This window comes from Maniola jurtina, chromosome 21 (assembly GCF_905333055.1).
Source record: "Maniola jurtina chromosome 21, ilManJurt1.1, whole genome shotgun sequence".
Classification (NCBI taxonomy): Eukaryota; Metazoa; Arthropoda; class Insecta; order Lepidoptera; family Nymphalidae; genus Maniola; species Maniola jurtina.
This window is the reverse complement of record NC_060049.1, coordinates 11,005,016-11,023,126: the sequence shown is the minus strand read 5'-3', so window position 1 is coordinate 11,023,126 and position 18,111 is coordinate 11,005,016. Positions and strand designations below refer to the sequence as shown.

The window sequence follows — 18,111 nt, the reverse complement described above, 5'->3', positions numbered from 1 at the left end:
CTATAAACCTATTTTGCCGTATTAATTTACAAATTGCGAAAAATCAAATTAAATTTGAATTTCGTGGGCAGACCCGCCTCATGCACTTTAAAAAAATTTTTTGGTGATTTTAGGGTGAATTCTTGCAAAAACTAGGATAAACCAAATTTCGAAGGACTTCGTCTGTGGTGGCGTTTGCTGGCGCGCGTGTTGTGCTTTTTTGGAGTGCTTTTTTGTTAGAAGTGGCCGGTTTTTGTGTTCTGATGGTGTTTATTGATGGCGGAACTGACTGGGAAGCGCTCTAAGGGAGCGCCGCGTGTATGTCGGCGGGCGCTGGCACAGACGAAGGCCATACTTATACATATAGTTTCCCTAACAAGTAAATAACTACAAACTTTTGGCTAATCAGTGTAAAGCCAGACGAAGAAAAAAAAAAAGAAGAAAAAAAATTCCCTCACCGGCTGTCACCAAAGAGTATGTAACATGTAACTGTCACCATGGCAAAGAGTGAGAGTATTGCAGGACTTCGTCTGTGATGGCGTTTGCTGGCGCGCGTGCTGTGCTTGTTTGGAGTGTTTTTTTTTTGTTAAGAGCGGCTGGTTTTTGTGTTGGTGTTTTTTGGTGGTGGAACTGACTGGGAAGCGCTCTAAAGGGGCGCCGCGCGTATTTCGGCGGGCGCCGGCGCAGACGGAGTCCATACTTGTATAAATTCAATAACTTGAAAATATCACAAACTTGACATTGGCTAATCAGAGTAAAGCCAGATTTAAAGAAAAAAAAAAAAAAGAGTATTGCACCATAGAGTAAAGTACAGTACGTACTTTCAACCTTTTCGATTAATCTATGTAAAGTCAGACGAGAAGAAAAAAAAAAAACCTTATCGTTGCTTTTCGTTTTTTTGAGAAAGGCGCCGAAATTGTTTTAAAATTGATAATTAAATGAAAATAACGTATGAGCGAAGATTATTAAAAATATGTCTAAACGAAACATATTCCCTCAACAGAATGGCGAAAGGAAAAAGGCGAAACTAGATTTAACAGTATCCGATCACAATTTTCCACTGAGTCAAAACTTTGGAACTGGCAAAGGTATTTTTACAAACTTTTACTAACTATCCACTCTTTATCAATCAAATACCATGTGAATATTATGTAATATTAACTTATGTCCGCGACTTCATTCGCGTGGATTACACAAATTTCAAATGAAATTTGTGTAATCCACGCGGATAAAATTACCCCCGTAAGAGTTGAATTTTCAAAAATCCTCTCGTAGCGGATGTCTTCGTCATAATAGCTATCTGCATGCAAAGAGCCCGATCTGTCCAGTAGTTTGAGCTTTACGTTGATAGAGTCAGCCAGTCACTTTTTCCTTTTATACATTTAGATTATCTTATAAAGGCCCTGGCTTAAAAAACCCTCTTTCAGTGAATGGTAGTAAAGTATAGGCAAGCCTCAGACAAAGTTATATTTGTTTGCTAACAAACTTAATCATATTCTGGATATCGCTTCATATTCCATCGAAATCTCTTAATTAATACTTTCGTTCATGACATATGTCAAACTCATCCAGATGGTGATCAAGGGCATACTTGGGGTGATGATAATGATGACGAAATCCTCCTCCTTGCAAGCCAAGCGTGTGAAGATGCTTACAGTGAACATAGCATCAGTGTTCTTCCTAACTACAGCATATGCATGCAACCTACAACCACTAGCACTCAACTCTATGAACCTGTACCAAGCACTTCCAAAGCTGCATTCACGTTCAAAAAACCAACTTCAACCCCATTAAATACAGTCACTACCAAGTTAAAAGACAAATGCGAAAGAATATCATCACCATTACCAGGCATGTCAAAAGTATGTAAATCTGATGGTATGCATATAAATGATGATATCATATTAAATGATGACATAAGCAATCAGAACTCTGATCATATTTACCGCCAATTGCTGAAACTACGAGAGGAAAATGAAAACTTGAAGTCTGAAAATGGAAAGTTGTTAGAGAAATGTGTCACTAAAGAAGGCGAGGCTTCCATCCTTAGGACTCAGCTGAAGACCTCTCAGATTGCGGTTGATAAAGTGAGGCTGGAAAAGATTCAGATGCAAGAGAGAGTCCAGATGGAATGGTCAGAGAAATTGACTGGGGCCAATAAACAGATGCATGATTTGAGGACTCAGTTGGAGATTAAGGTATGAGATTTTTGTGTGAAAAGAGCAACTGCCAAATTTCTTGTTGATTCATTTGACAATTCAAAAACACTTATAAAAGATTATTTTAATCTTTCCATTTCTATAGGTGTGAACCTATAGAAATGGAAAGATTAAAATAATCTTTCAGCTTCCCTGGTGGTCTTATAAGCATGAGTTCCCTAGTTCTATTCCCGGCAGGGGCAGTATTGTCATTTATAATTTCTAGATTTGTCACTGGTCTGGTCTGGTATGGTATGGATTTACTAAAACTGCCATACCTCTTCCCAGATAGCCTGCTCCCACTTTAGCCAGCATCATCACTTCCCACCAGGTGTGATTGCAATCAAAGGAAAAAACATTACTTCAGTTACACACACACACACACACACAGTACACAACACACAACACAGTACAGTTACAACAGTTGTCATGAATGCAGCTTAATTGGGTTATATTACAAAATGGTGCTAGAAAGGATCAAAACTATCTTTATATCAGTTAGGAAGTGTAATATGGCACTAGTTTGAGTGAACAGGTTGTACACAAATATACTAGGCTAGATGGTGGAAGGACTTTGTCCATGTGGATTTAGGTTTTTCGGGCATCTCAAGGGCACTCTTTTATTCTTCGTTATAAAAAGTTGGAGCAAATGGACCTTTTGGAGATGCAAGCTATCTCTACTTTCATCAAAATAGGTTAAAACGAATGGGCTATGAAAAAGTAACAGACAGCTGACAGACACACATTCACATTTATAATATTAGTATAGATATGGATAACTGAAATATTATTATTGAATTTAATTAAATAGAATTGATGACTGTGTTAAGTATCAATAACCCTTATTGTGTACTTTTAATGCATTATTGATATAAACAGTAATATTACAATTCCAGAACTTGGAGATAATAAGTATGAAAGAGAAGTGCAAAATGCTAGAATCAAATAAAGTGAAGTTCACTCAAGTTACTGTGGCTGGAAATGACATATCAATGAGGTAAAGGGGTTAGATTATTTTAGTATTGAGCCTGACCTACTTAGAAGTGCACCATTTTTAGGGTTCTGTACCTCAAAAGGAAAAACGGAACCCATATGTCTGTCTGTCTATCGTGTCTGTCAAAAAAACCTATAGGGTACTTCCCATTGACCTAGAATCATGAAAGGTAGGTAGGTAGGTCTTATAGCATAAGTACAGGAATAAATCTGAAAACTGCGAATTTGTGGTTACACCATTAAAAAAAATTAAAATGTGTTTCAATTTTCAAAATAAGATAACTATACCAAGTGGGGTATCATATGAAAGGGATTTACCTGTACATCCTAAAAAAGATTTTTATTTATTTTTATGCATTTGAATGTACAGAAATTGTTCACTTACAGTTTAGTTAGTGACCATATACTATTATGTAATTACAGCCAGAGAAACAACAATAGCTATGCAGGACATAATGCAGTGACTCCACAATTCAAGAAACCAAAAACTACATCTAGTTCTGCGCAAACTGAGGAGAAATCACATTTTATACAACTTAACATACCAGCAAGAGAAGGTAACTTTAATTCTATATATATAAGAAGAAAACTCTTCTCTTTGTCTGTCTGTTAATCTGTCGTGTTTGTCAAGAAAACATATAAATCTTGAAAGGCTGGTAGGCAGGCCTTATAACACAAGTAAAGGTAAAAAATCCGAAAACCGTGAATTTGTGGTTACATCACAAAAAAAAAATGTGTTCATGAACTAATAATTATTATAAGTAAGATAACTATACCAAGTGGGATATCATAAGGATTTGCCTGTACATTCTAAAACAGATTTTTATTTGTTTTTATGCATAATAGTTTTAGATTTATCATGTACAATGTCGGAATATTATCATTAAAAAAATACCCGAGTACAGAACCCTCGGTGCGCGAGTATGACTCGCACTTGGCCGGTTTAAAAAAAAAAAGGTTTCTTCAATTTGAGAATAATTTTTTTCAGGACCGTCAAAACTGACTCAGATTCTACCTCTCATTCTACCACCAACAACTGACCAATACTCCATACTAGAGTACAACGACAAACTAAGACAATCCTCGGAATCTAAAAAGTGCCGCATATACAGCACTTTCCATCGCCTGCCTCAAACACCCAGAGTCTGCAAAGATAAGGAAAAGATAAAAAAGATAAACTTGACCCGTGTCTACGAAAGTTTGACAAAAATGGCCGCTTGTGGGAATTGGATGGTGGAAGATTTTTTGGAAGTATGCCTACCTTTTCTTTTTTTTAGGGTTTCTGTACCTCAAAAGAAACAAGGAGCCCTGTGTCACTTTGTTAATAATCTGTTTGTCATGTCTGTCCAGAAAAGAGAATCAAAACCCTATTGATTTTTTAGGTATTCACAACAACTAAAGAGCTTTTGCGCAATGTTCAATGTGAACTAGAAACAGTGAATCAACATATGACGACCGCATTCCAGAAGGAAATGGACGAGAAGTATATTGACGTCACTTCTAGCTTGTTACTCGTTGACAAACTGGATTTGTTGAGTGCCAGGTAATCAAATCACGTATCCGGCTTGAAAGACCAATATTGGAAATTAAAGGAATTAAGGAGCTGGGAGCATGAGGTCATTTGGTTCGATCGTGATCGGGGCTTGTGCGCTTTCGTACCTCTGCCGCTACTCCTTTTAACCCCCGACCCAAAAATAGGGGTGTTATAAGTTTGACGTGTGTATCTGTTTGTGGCATCGTAGCTCCTAAACTAATGAACCGATTTTAATATAGTTTTTTTTTTTGTTTGAAAGTGTTCTTAGCTATAATCCAAGAAAATCAGTTCAGCCGTTTGAAAGTTATCAGCTCTTTTCTAGTTCTGTAACCTTCACTTGTCAGGGGTATTAAATTTTTAATTCACACTTGTATTTAATTTTTTTTCTTCTCTATCAAAGAGCTTAGGAGCTCATTAGGGGACGGTATAGCAGTTTTAGCTGTTAACAATTCCCAAATGTAACCATATCCTTAGTCTCCGCACTCTGTCACCTACAATAACAATATTCAAGATGATGTTTCACTTCTGAAAATACAGAAAAATTCACTTTTATTGCGACGCCACTAGCGTGAAGTCTAGATTTACACGCAGAAAACCTTAAAGGGGTTGTAGCTCCAAAATTTTTTACAAAAGGTGTATTTTTATTGCCACTATAACAATAAATAATAAGAATTTCAAAATGACCGCCATGAAAATTAAAAAAAAAATAGTGTTATTTCATGTTGACCGATTTTTATGATAAAATTTCCAAAGATTTTTGTGATATGATTTCCAAATTGTTCCCACTCAGAATTGAACCCAATTCTAAATTTTTGAATCACAATTTTTTATTTAGAAAAAACTTTTTTCTAGGCCTCTGTATAAGGAAGAGCAGGCAACATTAGCGCGCAGAATGACTGCTGTTTTAGTTTATATTCTAGAAGATTCTAGATGTAAAGATATTATTCATAAACTACTTCAAGAAGAAGGATCAAAGAAAGAGACAGATTTTGTAAATATTTTAAGTAAAACATGTACTTTATTGGATAATACTGTAAGTATACTATGCAAACAACCTTTTTATATAATTTACTATTAATATTTTATCCTCCATACTAATGTTAACACTTTTTAGTGTTTGTGGTTTTTGAAGTCGGTTCTATTTTTCTTTTGAAAATTTCTCAACAATTTTTTTTTTTGCAGACATGTGCCATACTATACAGCGGACTTCTGCTATCGATAACATTAATATTGAAAGAAATAATCTCTTTCACATCATCACAAAAACCTATAATAGAAATTGTAAAAACAATCATTCTTTCCCGACCTATGCCTTTCGTTATAACCGAAATTCTACACTTACTCAGTCAAATTGTATCCAAGAAGTCGGTAAACGAAGTGTGTTGTCAAGGTAAAGTAAAGTAAAATATTCTTTATTGTACACCAAACATAAAAAATATAAAAAAAAGTAGATAGCAAGAAACAGTTAAAAATTATTTTGCTATAATCCGCCAACAGAAAAAATCTGTATGGTCAAACATGCAGTTACAAGCTAAACACCGCTTACCTCCCCAACCAAGCAATAAAGCCAAGTTCCCAAGCAAGCACTGCCACCACCATTCACATGCAACACCACACAAGACTTTTCCACTACTCTCGACGCACGTTTCGCCCCGACACCGGAGCATCCTCAGGATCGGAAGTCGAAATCTCCTGAGGATGCTCCGGTGTCGGGGCGAAACGTGCGTCGAGAGTAGTGGAAAAGTCTTGTGTGGTGTTGCATGTGAATGGTGGTGGCAGTGCTTGCTTGGGAACTTGGCTTTATTGCTTGGTTGGGGAGGTAAGCGGTGCTTAGCTTGTAACTGCATGTTTGACCATACAGATTTTTTCTGTTGGCGGATTATAGCAAAATAATTTTTAACTGTTTCTTGCTAAACATGAACTTCCGCAAATAGGCGGCCTTATCGCTTAAATATCTCTTCCAGGCAACCTTTGGATAAATAAATAGATTAGAGGATAAAATAAAAATTGAATAAAATTAATGAGGGGTGTACTAATTAAATAAAGTAAATACATAGAATAATATGACCTATGTTTATATAAGAGGAAAAAGGAAAAAATAAATGAATAAACATCAAATTGAGGATAAATAAAATAGTTTCAACTAGCTGATGCCCGCGACTTCGTTCGCGTGGATTTAGGTTTTTAGAAATCCCGCGGGAACTCTTTGATTTTTCGGGATGAAAAGTAGCCTATGTGCTAATCCAGGATATCATCTATCTCCATTCAAAATTTGAGCCAAATCCGTCCTGTAGTCTTTGCATGTTGGAGTAACAAACATACACACACACATACACACAAACTTTCAACTTTATAATATTAGTGTGATTTCATTTATAGGTATTATAGGAAACTTGAAAATGGATAGCGACCAAGGAGTTTTGCTGTACAGAAAAGATTCTTGTATACTACAAGTTATGTTGAAACAGATAGAGGGTGCTCTGAAGTGTACAGAAAGAGGGAGGAAAGTGGAGCACGCTGTATACAATACTAGGAATCTCATTTTACTGTATAGTAGTATAAGTTGTAGTTACACAGACAGTCAGCAAGAAAGATGCAGGTGATGTTTTCATATAAATATATAGATTATTTTTAGGTATTGTAATGATCCATGCTTCCCATACTTTATTAATATTATAAACGTGAAAGTGTCTGTCTGCTAGCTTTTCACAGCCCAAAAGTTTAAACGATTTTGATGAAATTTACAGTAGGGCCATTATAGCTTACATGCCTGGGAAGGATATAGACTACTTTTTACACTGGGAAACTAATGCTTATTGCAAATGAAAAAAAAAACAAAAATAGTATTACAATTCCAACAGCTTAAGTCCATTAGTTTTTAATTTATGATGAAAAATGTCACAAAAATACCATACCATATAATTTCGTTATTTTCTTTTCTATAGATGCGACTGTCAACTGGTTTTGATGCAAGTGATGGTGTATGGACTGAATGTATGCGCAAATATGTTGAATACAGAAAAGTATGCAGGTATTCTAACTTGTAGTGTTAATATTTCTGCAGTGAAAACTTGTTTGAAACAGGCGCGTTGAGCGATTTTGGGATGGGTAAAACTTCACGATCGAGTCATCAACGTGCTAATGTTAATTTAGTGCTCAGAGTTAGTAAGGAGAACTGGTCAAGTGCGAATCGCACTCACATATGAATGGTTCCGTGCCATCGTACCAGGTATTTTTAACCCTGAACCAAAAAGACAGGTGTTATAAGTTTGACCTGTGTATCATAGCTCCTACTTAGTGTAGGATCGATTTTAATTTAGTTTATTTTTTTTGTTTGGAAGGTGGCTTGATCGAGAGTGTTCTTAGCTATAATCCAAGAAAATCGGTTCAGCCGTTTGAAAATTGTCAGCTCTTTTCTAGTTACTATAACATTCACTTGTTAGTTGTTGGGGCTGTTATAAATTTTTAATTTACACTTGTGATATTTTTATGTGCAACACAGCAAGTTAATGAAAACAGCGCCATCTATATGTAATTTAGTAAATTAATTTTTTCGTAAACAATTTAATTTGTTTTTTGTGATGTCACCACAAATTCAGTTTTCAGATTTATTCCTTTACTTTTGTTATAAGATCTACCTACCAACCAAATTTCATGATTCTAGGTCAACGAGAAGCACCCTATATGTTTTCTTGACAGACTGATAGACAGACAGGCAGACAACAAGGTGATCCTATAAGGATTAGTTTTTTCCCCTTTTGAGGTATGGAACCCTAAAAACTAAACCAATGATAATGGCTAGTAAATAACTAATAAAATTAATGTGAAAATCCAAAAAATAATTAGTATTTCATAGTTTTAAGTTTTCATTTCTGTTGGCTATCCCCAACGACTGCCAATTTCTTTAATCAAAAAGATTGTCTGATTATTATTTTCAGATAATGTACAAACAGACATTCTGTCCGTATGTCGCAGTGGCGTACAGTTACTGTACCAGTGCATTTTGAGGAACGTGGAGTTCGCTTTCCAGTTGGGGCACAACGAGGGGCATCTATTGGAACTTTGCGAGATACTGCAGGGTTACAAACATTCAAATATTTTTAGTAAGTGAAAAATAACAATAACTTTTCTAAGGGTCAGTTTTTATTATAAAGCCATTGGTTTGTCCTTCAGTCACGGAGCAACTGATCGACGTGATTTTTTGCATAGAAATAGTTAAGGACGTGTAGAATGGCATAGGCTACTTTTATCCCGGAAAATCGAGTAGCTCCCAGGTGATTTTAAAAAGCTTAATCCACGCGGACAAAGACGCGGCAATCGTCTAGTTATAGTTGTCTATACTAATATTATAAAGAGGAAACCTTTGTATTTTTGTATTTTTGTATGTTTGTATTGAATAGGCTCAAAAACTACTGGACCGATTTCAAAATTTCTTTTACCATTACTTAGAGGGATTCTTCCGAATACGTAAAGGCTATATTTTATCCCGGAAAATAGAAAAAATAAATGTCCACCCGTGCGAAGCCGGGGCGGGTCGCTAGTTCATAAAATAATGTAAATTATAGTGTCCCACTAAACTTTCGGCCAGAAGGGGCCAAGGTTTCAAGCGTTGAGGTTTCAAGCGTTGAAACTGATACAAGTTGATAAAACTTGAATAAAATAGATTGTACAACAAGGGTATAAAATAAGCCATTCTATCCGAGCCGAAGGCGAGCTCAACCCATCGCTGGCTCACTACAGAGTAGAATAGATTTTTATTCAAGTAGACTTTTACAAGTGCTTTTGAATTGTCAAAATAATTTACCACTGGTTCGGAATGCCTTTCCTACTGAGAAGAACCAGCAAGAAATTCGGCGGTTGCTCTTTTCAATTGTTCAATTTACAAGAGCAAAGGTATACTCTCAGAGTTAGAAGGGTTTTGGCCATAGTCTACCACTCTGGCCTAGTGCTGATTGGCAATTTTCATATTCGAGAACATAATGGAGAACTCTCAGGCAAGTTTAATCAAGATGTTTTTCTTGACTGTTAAAGCATGTGCTATTTAATTACTTAAAACGTACATAACTCTGAGAGGTGCGTGCCTGGGATCGAACCCGATTAGCAGGCGGAGTCCTAACCACTAGGCTATCACAGCTGCTGTTACATTACCCGCATATTATCAGTAGCATTGGGTTAGCACTCTATTCCCTCAGTCTCACTAGTCATGTTATATATACAGGTTCATATTCAGACAGTTCACGTTCAGATTTGTTCCAGATGTCATGTTATCAGAGATTACGAGTACATTCCAACTGGCTGCAGAAGAACAGTCTGCCACTTACCATCAGGAGGCCTGGATTAATAGCTTCCAGAACTTCACCGTCACAGACTAATTTACTGTTTAATATTATAAACGCGAAAGTGTCTCTCCATCTGCTAGCTATTCACAGCCCAGCAGTTTAACCAATTTTGATGAAATTTGGTACAAAGTTAGCTTACATTCCGGGGAAGGATATAGGCTACTTTTTATCGCTGAAACACAAAGAGTTCCCACGGGATTCTTAAAGGTCCATCTGTTTAACCGATTTATATGAAAGGAATTTATACGGAAACTGAATTGGAAACCTTTTTATCCCGGAAAATTAAAAAGTTCCCACAGGATTTTAAAAAAACCTAAATCCACGCGGACGATGTCGCGGGCATCATCTAGTCTATCTATAAATTAACGATTACATTTGTTGTATTGTACATGCGTGTGTGGCCAACAGGTGGCCGCTAGACTGTGATTTATATTTTTACGTGCAAATATTTATTATAGATTAAAATATGTCTTTTAAAAACTTGTGTTTTATTCTGTTGTATAGAAGCTAATATAAAACCCCTACCCCACTTGGTAGGTAAAGTTATCTTACTTTGAAAATTGAAACACATTTTAATTTTTTTTTAAATGATGTAACTACAAATTCGTTTTCGGTTTTCAGATTTATTCCTGTATTTGTGCTATAAGACCTACCTACCTGCCAAATTTCATGATTCTAGGACAACGGGAAGTACCCTTCTTGACAGACAGACAGACAACAAAGTGACCCTAGGGGTTCCGTTTATCCTTTTGAGGTATCATCATGATCAACCCATTTCCGCCCCACTACTGAGTACGGGTCTCCTCTCAGAATGAGAAGGGTTTAGGCCATAGTCTGCCACGCTGGCCCAATGCGGATTGGCAGACTTCACACACCTTTGAGAACATGGAGAACTCTCAGGCATGCAGGTTTCCTCACGATGTTTTCCTTCACCGTTAAAGCAAGTGATATTTAATTGCTTAAAACGCACATAACTGAAAAGTTAGTGGTGCGTGCCCGGGATCGAACCCTCGACCTCCGATTAGGAGGCGGACGTTCTAACCACTAGGCTATCACAGCTTTTGAGGTATGGAACCCTAAAAATATAAAAAAATCCTAATATTAAAAAAAACTTAGGTACATCTTAATATAATATATTTATTCCTTTCATGATACAGTAATAGAAAAACATTAATCACCTATTTAATTATGATAGGCCAATACTATTGGCTAAAATGCAGTTATAGCAAAAACATCATAAATTCAGCCAATTAAAGTTGTGGTTATTACCAAGTGAAAATCACAACTTTTGTGCTAACCCCTTGCCCGGCTAGCATGGGCAGTAGATAAAAATTATATCCACTGATTTCTATGACATCAGTGGATATAATCGGGGGATATAATTTTTATCTACTGCCCATGCGAGCCGGGCTGATATGTTTTAATTACAATTTAGGAGCAAGAGTAGTCAAAACTTTAACAGTCGGCACTACTACCGTATCGGGTACATGAAAGAAATACAACATAAATCCAGTGGCTAACAAGAAATGGAATGCTAATATGGATCCTATCAAAATTAAGTAATATCTAGACCTCTTCAACGCCGGTAAGAGCCAGAAGATCAGAACAGCTCCGGAGACGAAAGCTGCCATCAGTACAAAGAGCCATTGCAGCCATGACACTTGGATGGTCCAGAGAACTGCCACGGGGATGTATATTGAGAGGGAATAGCCGTAGAGACAGAACAGAGATATCATTGAGGGTGAACTTGACACCTGAAAAGGAAAGAAAAACACAATTATTTTTTTGTGTCAGGGTGCCAGGGTCCTGGGCACACACCTCTAACTTTTTGGAGTTTTGAGCAATTAAATACATACAATAGATTACAACATGGGGCTATTCAAGGAGCAGACCAACAAATTCCTGAAAGACCAGCAATGCATTGGCGGTTCCTTTGGTACTGCAAATGTTCATGTGTGGCGGTAATCACTTAACATCAGGTGACCCGCCTGCTCGTTTGCTCACTATTTTTATTAAAAAATCACTTTAAGGGTGAAGAAAAACATCGCGCAGTAACCTGCATGGCTGAGACTTCTCCATAATGTTCTCAAAGGTGTGTGAAGTATTTCAATCAGCACTTGGCCAGCATAGCAGGGGTTGGGGTATGGGTTTAAGCCTTCTCATTCAGATAGGAGATCTGTGCTCAGTAGTGAGCCGGCAATGGGTTGATCATGATGATGATTCACTGGAAGAGATTCTATAGTAAGAAGGTCAAATCTTTCCTGTATTTTATTCTTTGTTCATTTTAAGCAAGAAAGTTGTTTAAATGAATAAAATAAACAAGTGTAAATTAAAAATTTATAACACCCCCGACAAGTGAAGGTTACAGTAATTAGAAAAGAGCTGATAACTTTCAAATGGCTGAACCGATTTTCTTGGATTACAGCTAAGAACATTCTTGATCAAGCCACCTTTTAAACAAAAAAAAAATTAAAATCGGTTCATTAGTTTAGGAGCTACGATGCCACAGACAGATACACAGATACACGTTAAACTTATAACACCCCTCTTTTAGGGTCAGGGGTTAATAAATGATCATTATAGTAATTTCTCTTTCCACATACCTGTGTCTCAATCTCATCCTGTGTATCAGTAGCGGTCCATTTAAGAGCGGCCCACAAAGCCAAAGGCACAAGCCATACATAGCAAAGGATGGCTGTTGCTGCATAAGATACTAGGTGGTAATTGTACCGCCAGTGGACAGTTGTGTTGGCGTGCTGGAGGTAGTTCGATATGTTACCACTCACTGCTATGGTGAATATCTGAAAAATTATAAATTAATGAAATTAGAACCTGCAGAGAAAAATTTTACAATGATAAAGGCACTGATTCTGGTTACAATTTTTTTTAGAATATTTGCATCCTTTTATTGCTAATATATTGCTATATGTATTTATTGGTAATAAGAAAAGGACAGACAAACTTAATTTAATACAAAACTGTCAAACCCATAGACTTACAATTTTTTCAGGTCAAACCTTAGACTTTAGGTGCCAGTCTTGACCATACTGTTTAGTTTGAAGAATAGCACTTTTAGTCTTTACTAGCTGACGCCCGCGAGTTCGTCCGCGTGGATTTAGGTTTTTCGAAATCCCGTGGGAACTCTTTGGTTTTTCGGGATAAAAAGTAGCCTATGTGCTAATCCAGGATATTATCTATCTCCATTCCGAATTTCAGCCAAATCCGTCCAGTAGTTTTTGCGTGAAGGAGTAACAAACATACACACACACACACACATACAAACTTTCGCCTTTATAATATTAGTGTGATTAAAGATAAAGGTACAAGCAAGAGTTAACACTGTATGTGACACCAGTAAACAGATTAAAGTAAAATTTTAATAGCCAAGTCCTTGATAAAATTAAAAATGATTACCAATGTTACAGAAATCCATATTGGCCCATACAAATCAGGTTTCCCCTTGATCCTCTCATCAAAGTAGTTGCGAGACACCTTCTGAGGCAGCACAGATGATACTATCCTCTCTACCACTTCACTGGTCTGTACATCAAAGTACTTCTGGTAATACTCTATGGTCCAGAAGTTGTGGTTTGCTGGAAAATACATAAAATTATATTATCAAACTGATATCAAAATGCTTTGGGTGGTGTTATAACTAATTAAAACGGTGTTAAAACTGTAATTATTTTATTGACGAGTGTATCTGTGTATCCGTCAGTGGCATTGTAGCTCCTAAACTAATGAACTGATTTTAATTTAGTTTTTTTGTTTGAAAGGTGGCTTGATCAAGAGTCATCTTAGCTATAATCCAAGAAAATTGGTTTAGCTGTTTGCAGGTTATCAGCTCTTTTCTAGTTACTGTAACCTTCCTTCACTTGTCAGGGGGGTGTTATAAACTTTTAATTTACACTTGTTATATGTAAGTATAGTAAGCCAATATTCATGATTCAAATCAACAATTTCATCCAATATAAGCTAAATATGATTAATGAAATCACCAAATGATAACCAATAATGTTGTCATAGCAGAATTCTTGTATAGATAACAATTAACAAGATATACACATATTTACAATTTTAGCATGTTTAGGCACTATACTGTTAGACTCTATAGTAAATTATGTTGATAATATGATAACATTCATGATTCAAAGGTTTCGTAATATATGAGTACAGAAACTGCACTAGTAGGTATCATTTCACAAAACATATATTAGATATACAGATGCTATGATCGCTTACTTTGAGAAGGTGGAGTCTCCTCCTCCTCTACTGGTTTAGGTATAGGTTCTTCGTAATTATAATTCGATGTGGACATGGTGTTGTATTGATTTGTATGGACGGCCTCAACATCGATTCGAGCACTCCTTTCGTTGTGCTCCGGCGAATAATCTTGGAAGTTTAGCAGTTCTCCAGTACTGACATGCGTCATTGTGTTCGATAATTGATAAGCTTTTTATCAGCCAGTGAAGTTTATTAAAATTAAATTTTCATCACAAATTCAATATAAAATTCCTAAGTTCACAATGCACCACTGCACGTCTACAATCTACATGATCTGAATCATATGTTATTGGTCTGTGTTGGTCTGTGTCTGTGTGTCATCAATCATCAAATCCAATAAATGTCAAAGTGTGTCAAAGTCAGTGTCATGTTGACATGCAAGTTGACAGTATGGTTTTTTTTTCTCTCTCGTCTCTGGCTAGCCAATGTCAAGTTTGTAGTTATTTGTAACAAGTTAGTTAAACCACACAAGTATGGACCCCGTCTGTGCCGATGCTCACCGACACACACACGGCACCCCCTTAGAGCGCTTTCCAGTAAGTTTTAACAAAAAAAAAAAAAAACTCCAAAAAGACAGAGCACGCCCGCCAGCTAACACCACCACAGACAAATTCCACAGTTAGGTTGATGTTATCGCATACTAGAAGTACTACAAAATGTACAAGTATATATACGCTATTGCTATAAGATTGTAAAAAAAAATTGCACAAAATGTACAAGTCCATACACCAAAGACTTACATTGTACGTCTATGCCATACACAGTGCAAAGAACACTTAATAAATATACGGGTAACATTACTACTACGCTATTGCTATAAGATTGTAAAAAAAAAATTGCATAAAATAAAATGCTATATTACACTAGCGGCACGCTATGATGGCCGGTTTGACACATTACAATAGTGATGTGGAATGTCAATTTATTCTCGAACAAAAAACAATTAAGTTTTGTTTTTGTACCTGATTAAATAGGTTTAATAAAACAAAAATGTATATGTTTATTTAATTTATTTGAACGAACTGAATATTTGAACGAAAATGAATATACATACTTTATATGCACACAAGAAACATATGAATACAAAAGATACCAAAAAAGGTGCCACAAAAGGCCATAATTAATCAGATTCGTCCATACTACTATTTTCACTGTCGTCACTGCTATCATCACATACATTAATAATTATATGTTCGTTTTCTATAATATTATCTATTTTCACATCTCTTTCATAATCTTCCCTTATTAATTTAACAGTTCTATTCACAACCTTTTCCCAGTCTCCTTTAGTCACATGTTCACAAGCTTCTTCTAATAATTTTAGCATTTTTTTTGTGGTAAATGGGGGTTCTGTATTGTGTCTTGCAGCATATCCCTTAATTTGAGCCCACACCAACTCAATCGCATTATACTCACAATGGTAAGGCGGTAACCGTATAACTCTGTGCCCATGTTCTAATGCTATTTCGTCAATGACGTATCGGATCTTGGTTGGTTTGTTTTCTTTTAAAAGACGTACTAATTCCGCTTTTAACATATTCATGTTTGCATCTACGCCATTTTTACGAAGCCATGCGACGATATCAGCTTTCTTTTGGGATTGGGCAGGTGGCTTGTCAATTTGCATCGAGTGGTATGGGGCGTTGTCCATAATTATAATAGATGGTTCAGGGAGGCTACACAACATTGAGGTAAACCATTCAGTAAACTTTTCTCCATTCATGTCTTCATGATAGTCTCCAGTGGTTTTTGACGCAAAAGCCATGAGAGAACCTTCGACAAACTCGTTGATGGTTCCGGCGTGACAAATTATAAGTCGCGATCCTTTTCCTACAGGAACTTTGGAAGTAGATGCTGCTGTGTCATCGTTCCAAGAACGGCCTACAGTATGGTTAGCATTAAGCCATGTTTCATCCAAGAACACAACATTTTGCCAATTTTTGATTTCTTTCACTTGCCGTAAAAAAGTATACCTTGCCATCGCTATATCAAATCTTTCCATCAATATTTTGCGTTTGTTACATTTTTTGTATCGAAATCCAATGGTCTTCAAAATCTTCGTCAAAGAACTTTCCCCACCGAAGAATAATCCAGCTTCCTTCAGTGAATGCACCAACTTTTTTCTTGTTGGATACTCCTTCTGTAAATAGTAGCCGTAAACATGTCTTCGGATAGCATCGGCATCAAAGCTATCGATGCCTACGACTGGTTTTGCTCGTTTTCTCTTTTTTGGTGTGTGAAGTTTATTTTCTTCTGTGCCAGTCTCGCCATATTTTTTTTTAGTTATCCGTCTAACAGTTCGTTGTCCAATATTAAGCGCATCAGCTACGCGTTCAACCACTGACGTTATAGGTAAAATTGGCCCTCCATTTTGAGCTTCACGATCGAAATAGTTACGAAGGCGTATTACGAACTCACGTGTCTGACTATTTAGAACAGTTCTCTGCGTACGTTCGGTCATATCGACGAAATCCACAACAAAGGGCTTGAACAGAGTCCAAATTAACGAGCAAGGGTCAACAGTAATGCAGTATCAATATTTGAAATCCAAAGCCAGGTCAAAACTATATCACAATCGCATTGCACTGACAGTTTATACTTTTCGAAGCAACGTCAATTCGAAACTGCTTTGTTTTGCATTGAGCATTGACGCGAGTTTGCCGGAGGTAGTAGTTGTGCTAGCCAGCGATCCTATGTGACGATCGTATTAGATTCCATTTTTAAAAATTTATTGATATTTTTTTGCGATTTCAGAGGTTTGTCCACATAGTGAAAATTGTTCATATTCACAAGTACATTCACCCCTTAAATGGTGCAAACTGATTTTTCTACACTTGTATACATTTAAGAAATCAATTTAATAAATAAATTTTGAGTCCTAAACCTAAAACTACATTCGATAAAATTTATGAATCTCTGTACATCACTATCGTCAATAAAGTAATACAATTATTTCCTTCAAAGTCGTTATCAATTAATACGGAACTTCATGAGCGGACAAACGTCAAACCGGCCATCATAGCGTGCCGCTAGTTTAATTATATTGTAAAACTAGGTGCTTTTTAGGTGAGAATTAATGGAAAATTACGATGTAAAAATACGAAACAAAAGTGAAACAGATTTTTTTTTTGTAAGAATGGCATAGTTAGTTACTTTTTAGTGAACTAGCTAATATTTCAATTTGATCCGCGTGATTTAAATTCTTTCATGATCTCGTGGAGTTTTTTGATTTTTCGGGGATATAAGTAGCCTATGACCGTCTCCTGAATCCAGCTGTTCAGATCTTTCAGTTCAGCTGTTGAACAGTGATAACCAGTCTTGGGTTTATAAAGTCTTTTTTTCGTAATTAGCTAGTCTTTGGCTAGTCTTTAATGATCTACCATATTTTATCCTTATCTTTGTCTAGCACTCAGGCTCAGCTAGCCTTGGCCTTGTCTTGGTGTTGTCTTTGTCTTTTAGTCTTATATTGGAAGTCTTGTATTATCTTGGTCTTTTCATGGCGTTGTTCTGGCTGTCTTGGCTTGGCTTTGTCTTTCAATTTATTTCAAAAAAATAAGTATTAGGGAAATCTCAATCTACCTTTATTTTACACTAAAATAGTACAATGTTCATTGGTAACAAATAACTAGGTAATAAGAATTTCAAAATGACTGCCAAGAAATGCTTGTCAGTAGGCTGTATCTCGTGAATCATGATATTTTCTCAGAATGTGTATTTCTATCACGCCGCTGGGTATAGGTGAGGTGTATATAATTGAGCTCTCACAATATTTGTTGCGTCTACA

General features: G+C 36.3%; 2 protein-coding genes across 3 annotated transcripts; one reads left to right on the top strand and one right to left on the bottom strand.

Annotated features, from left to right (window-relative positions):
• The first annotated feature begins 853 nt into the window (after positions 1–853).
• LOC123876212 lies at positions 854–10,517 on the top strand. Its single transcript, XM_045922392.1, has 12 exons — positions 854–1,067; positions 1,552–2,177; positions 3,074–3,174; positions 3,594–3,727; positions 4,159–4,421; positions 4,553–4,713; positions 5,557–5,737; positions 5,887–6,094; positions 7,084–7,303; positions 7,650–7,735; positions 8,643–8,807; positions 9,961–10,517. The coding sequence occupies exons 1-12, from the start codon at positions 953–955 to the stop codon at positions 10,074–10,076; spliced, it is 2,376 nt and encodes a 791-aa protein (XP_045778348.1). The 5' UTR covers positions 854–952; the 3' UTR covers positions 10,077–10,517.
• Positions 10,518–11,160: 643 nt separating this feature from the next.
• On the bottom strand, positions 11,161–14,609 carry LOC123876208 (protein YIPF1). Of its 2 annotated transcripts, XM_045922385.1 has the most exons (5): positions 14,286–14,609; positions 13,458–13,636; positions 12,647–12,844; positions 11,454–11,797; positions 11,161–11,344 (listed from the first exon to the last, which is right to left on the bottom strand). In XM_045922385.1, exons 1-4 carry the CDS (start codon positions 14,473–14,475, stop codon positions 11,468–11,470), a joined length of 897 nt encoding a protein of 298 aa, XP_045778341.1. In that variant the 5' UTR covers positions 14,476–14,609; the 3' UTR covers positions 11,161–11,344; positions 11,454–11,467. The 2 variants fall into 2 exon arrangements, with proteins under 2 accessions (XP_045778341.1, XP_045778340.1); XM_045922384.1 differs by having other exon boundaries at positions 11,161–11,797.
• Positions 14,610–18,111: the final 3,502 nt, after the last annotated feature.

Excerpts from the sequence above, each read along its gene's own strand:
- LOC123876212 (XM_045922392.1), top strand. The coding sequence starts at position 953 with ATGTCTAAACGAAACATATTCCCTCAACAGAATGGCGAAAGGAAAAAG. Across the intron at positions 1,068-1,551 it reads AAACTTTGGAACTGGCAAAG|ATGGTGATCAAGGGCATACT; the intron begins GTATTTTTACAA and ends AAACTCATCCAG. Across the intron at positions 6,095-7,083 it reads AAACGAAGTGTGTTGTCAAG|GTATTATAGGAAACTTGAAA; the intron begins GTAAAGTAAAGT and ends TTTCATTTATAG.
- LOC123876208 (XM_045922384.1), bottom strand. The coding sequence starts at position 14,475 with ATGACGCATGTCAGTACTGGAGAACTGCTAAACTTCCAAGATTATTCG. Across the intron at positions 13,637-14,285 it reads GGAGACTCCACCTTCTCAAA|CAAACCACAACTTCTGGACC; the intron begins GTAAGCGATCAT and ends TGTATTTTCCAG. Across the intron at positions 11,798-12,646 it reads AGGATGAGATTGAGACACAG|GTGTCAAGTTCACCCTCAAT; the intron begins GTATGTGGAAAG and ends TTTCCTTTTCAG.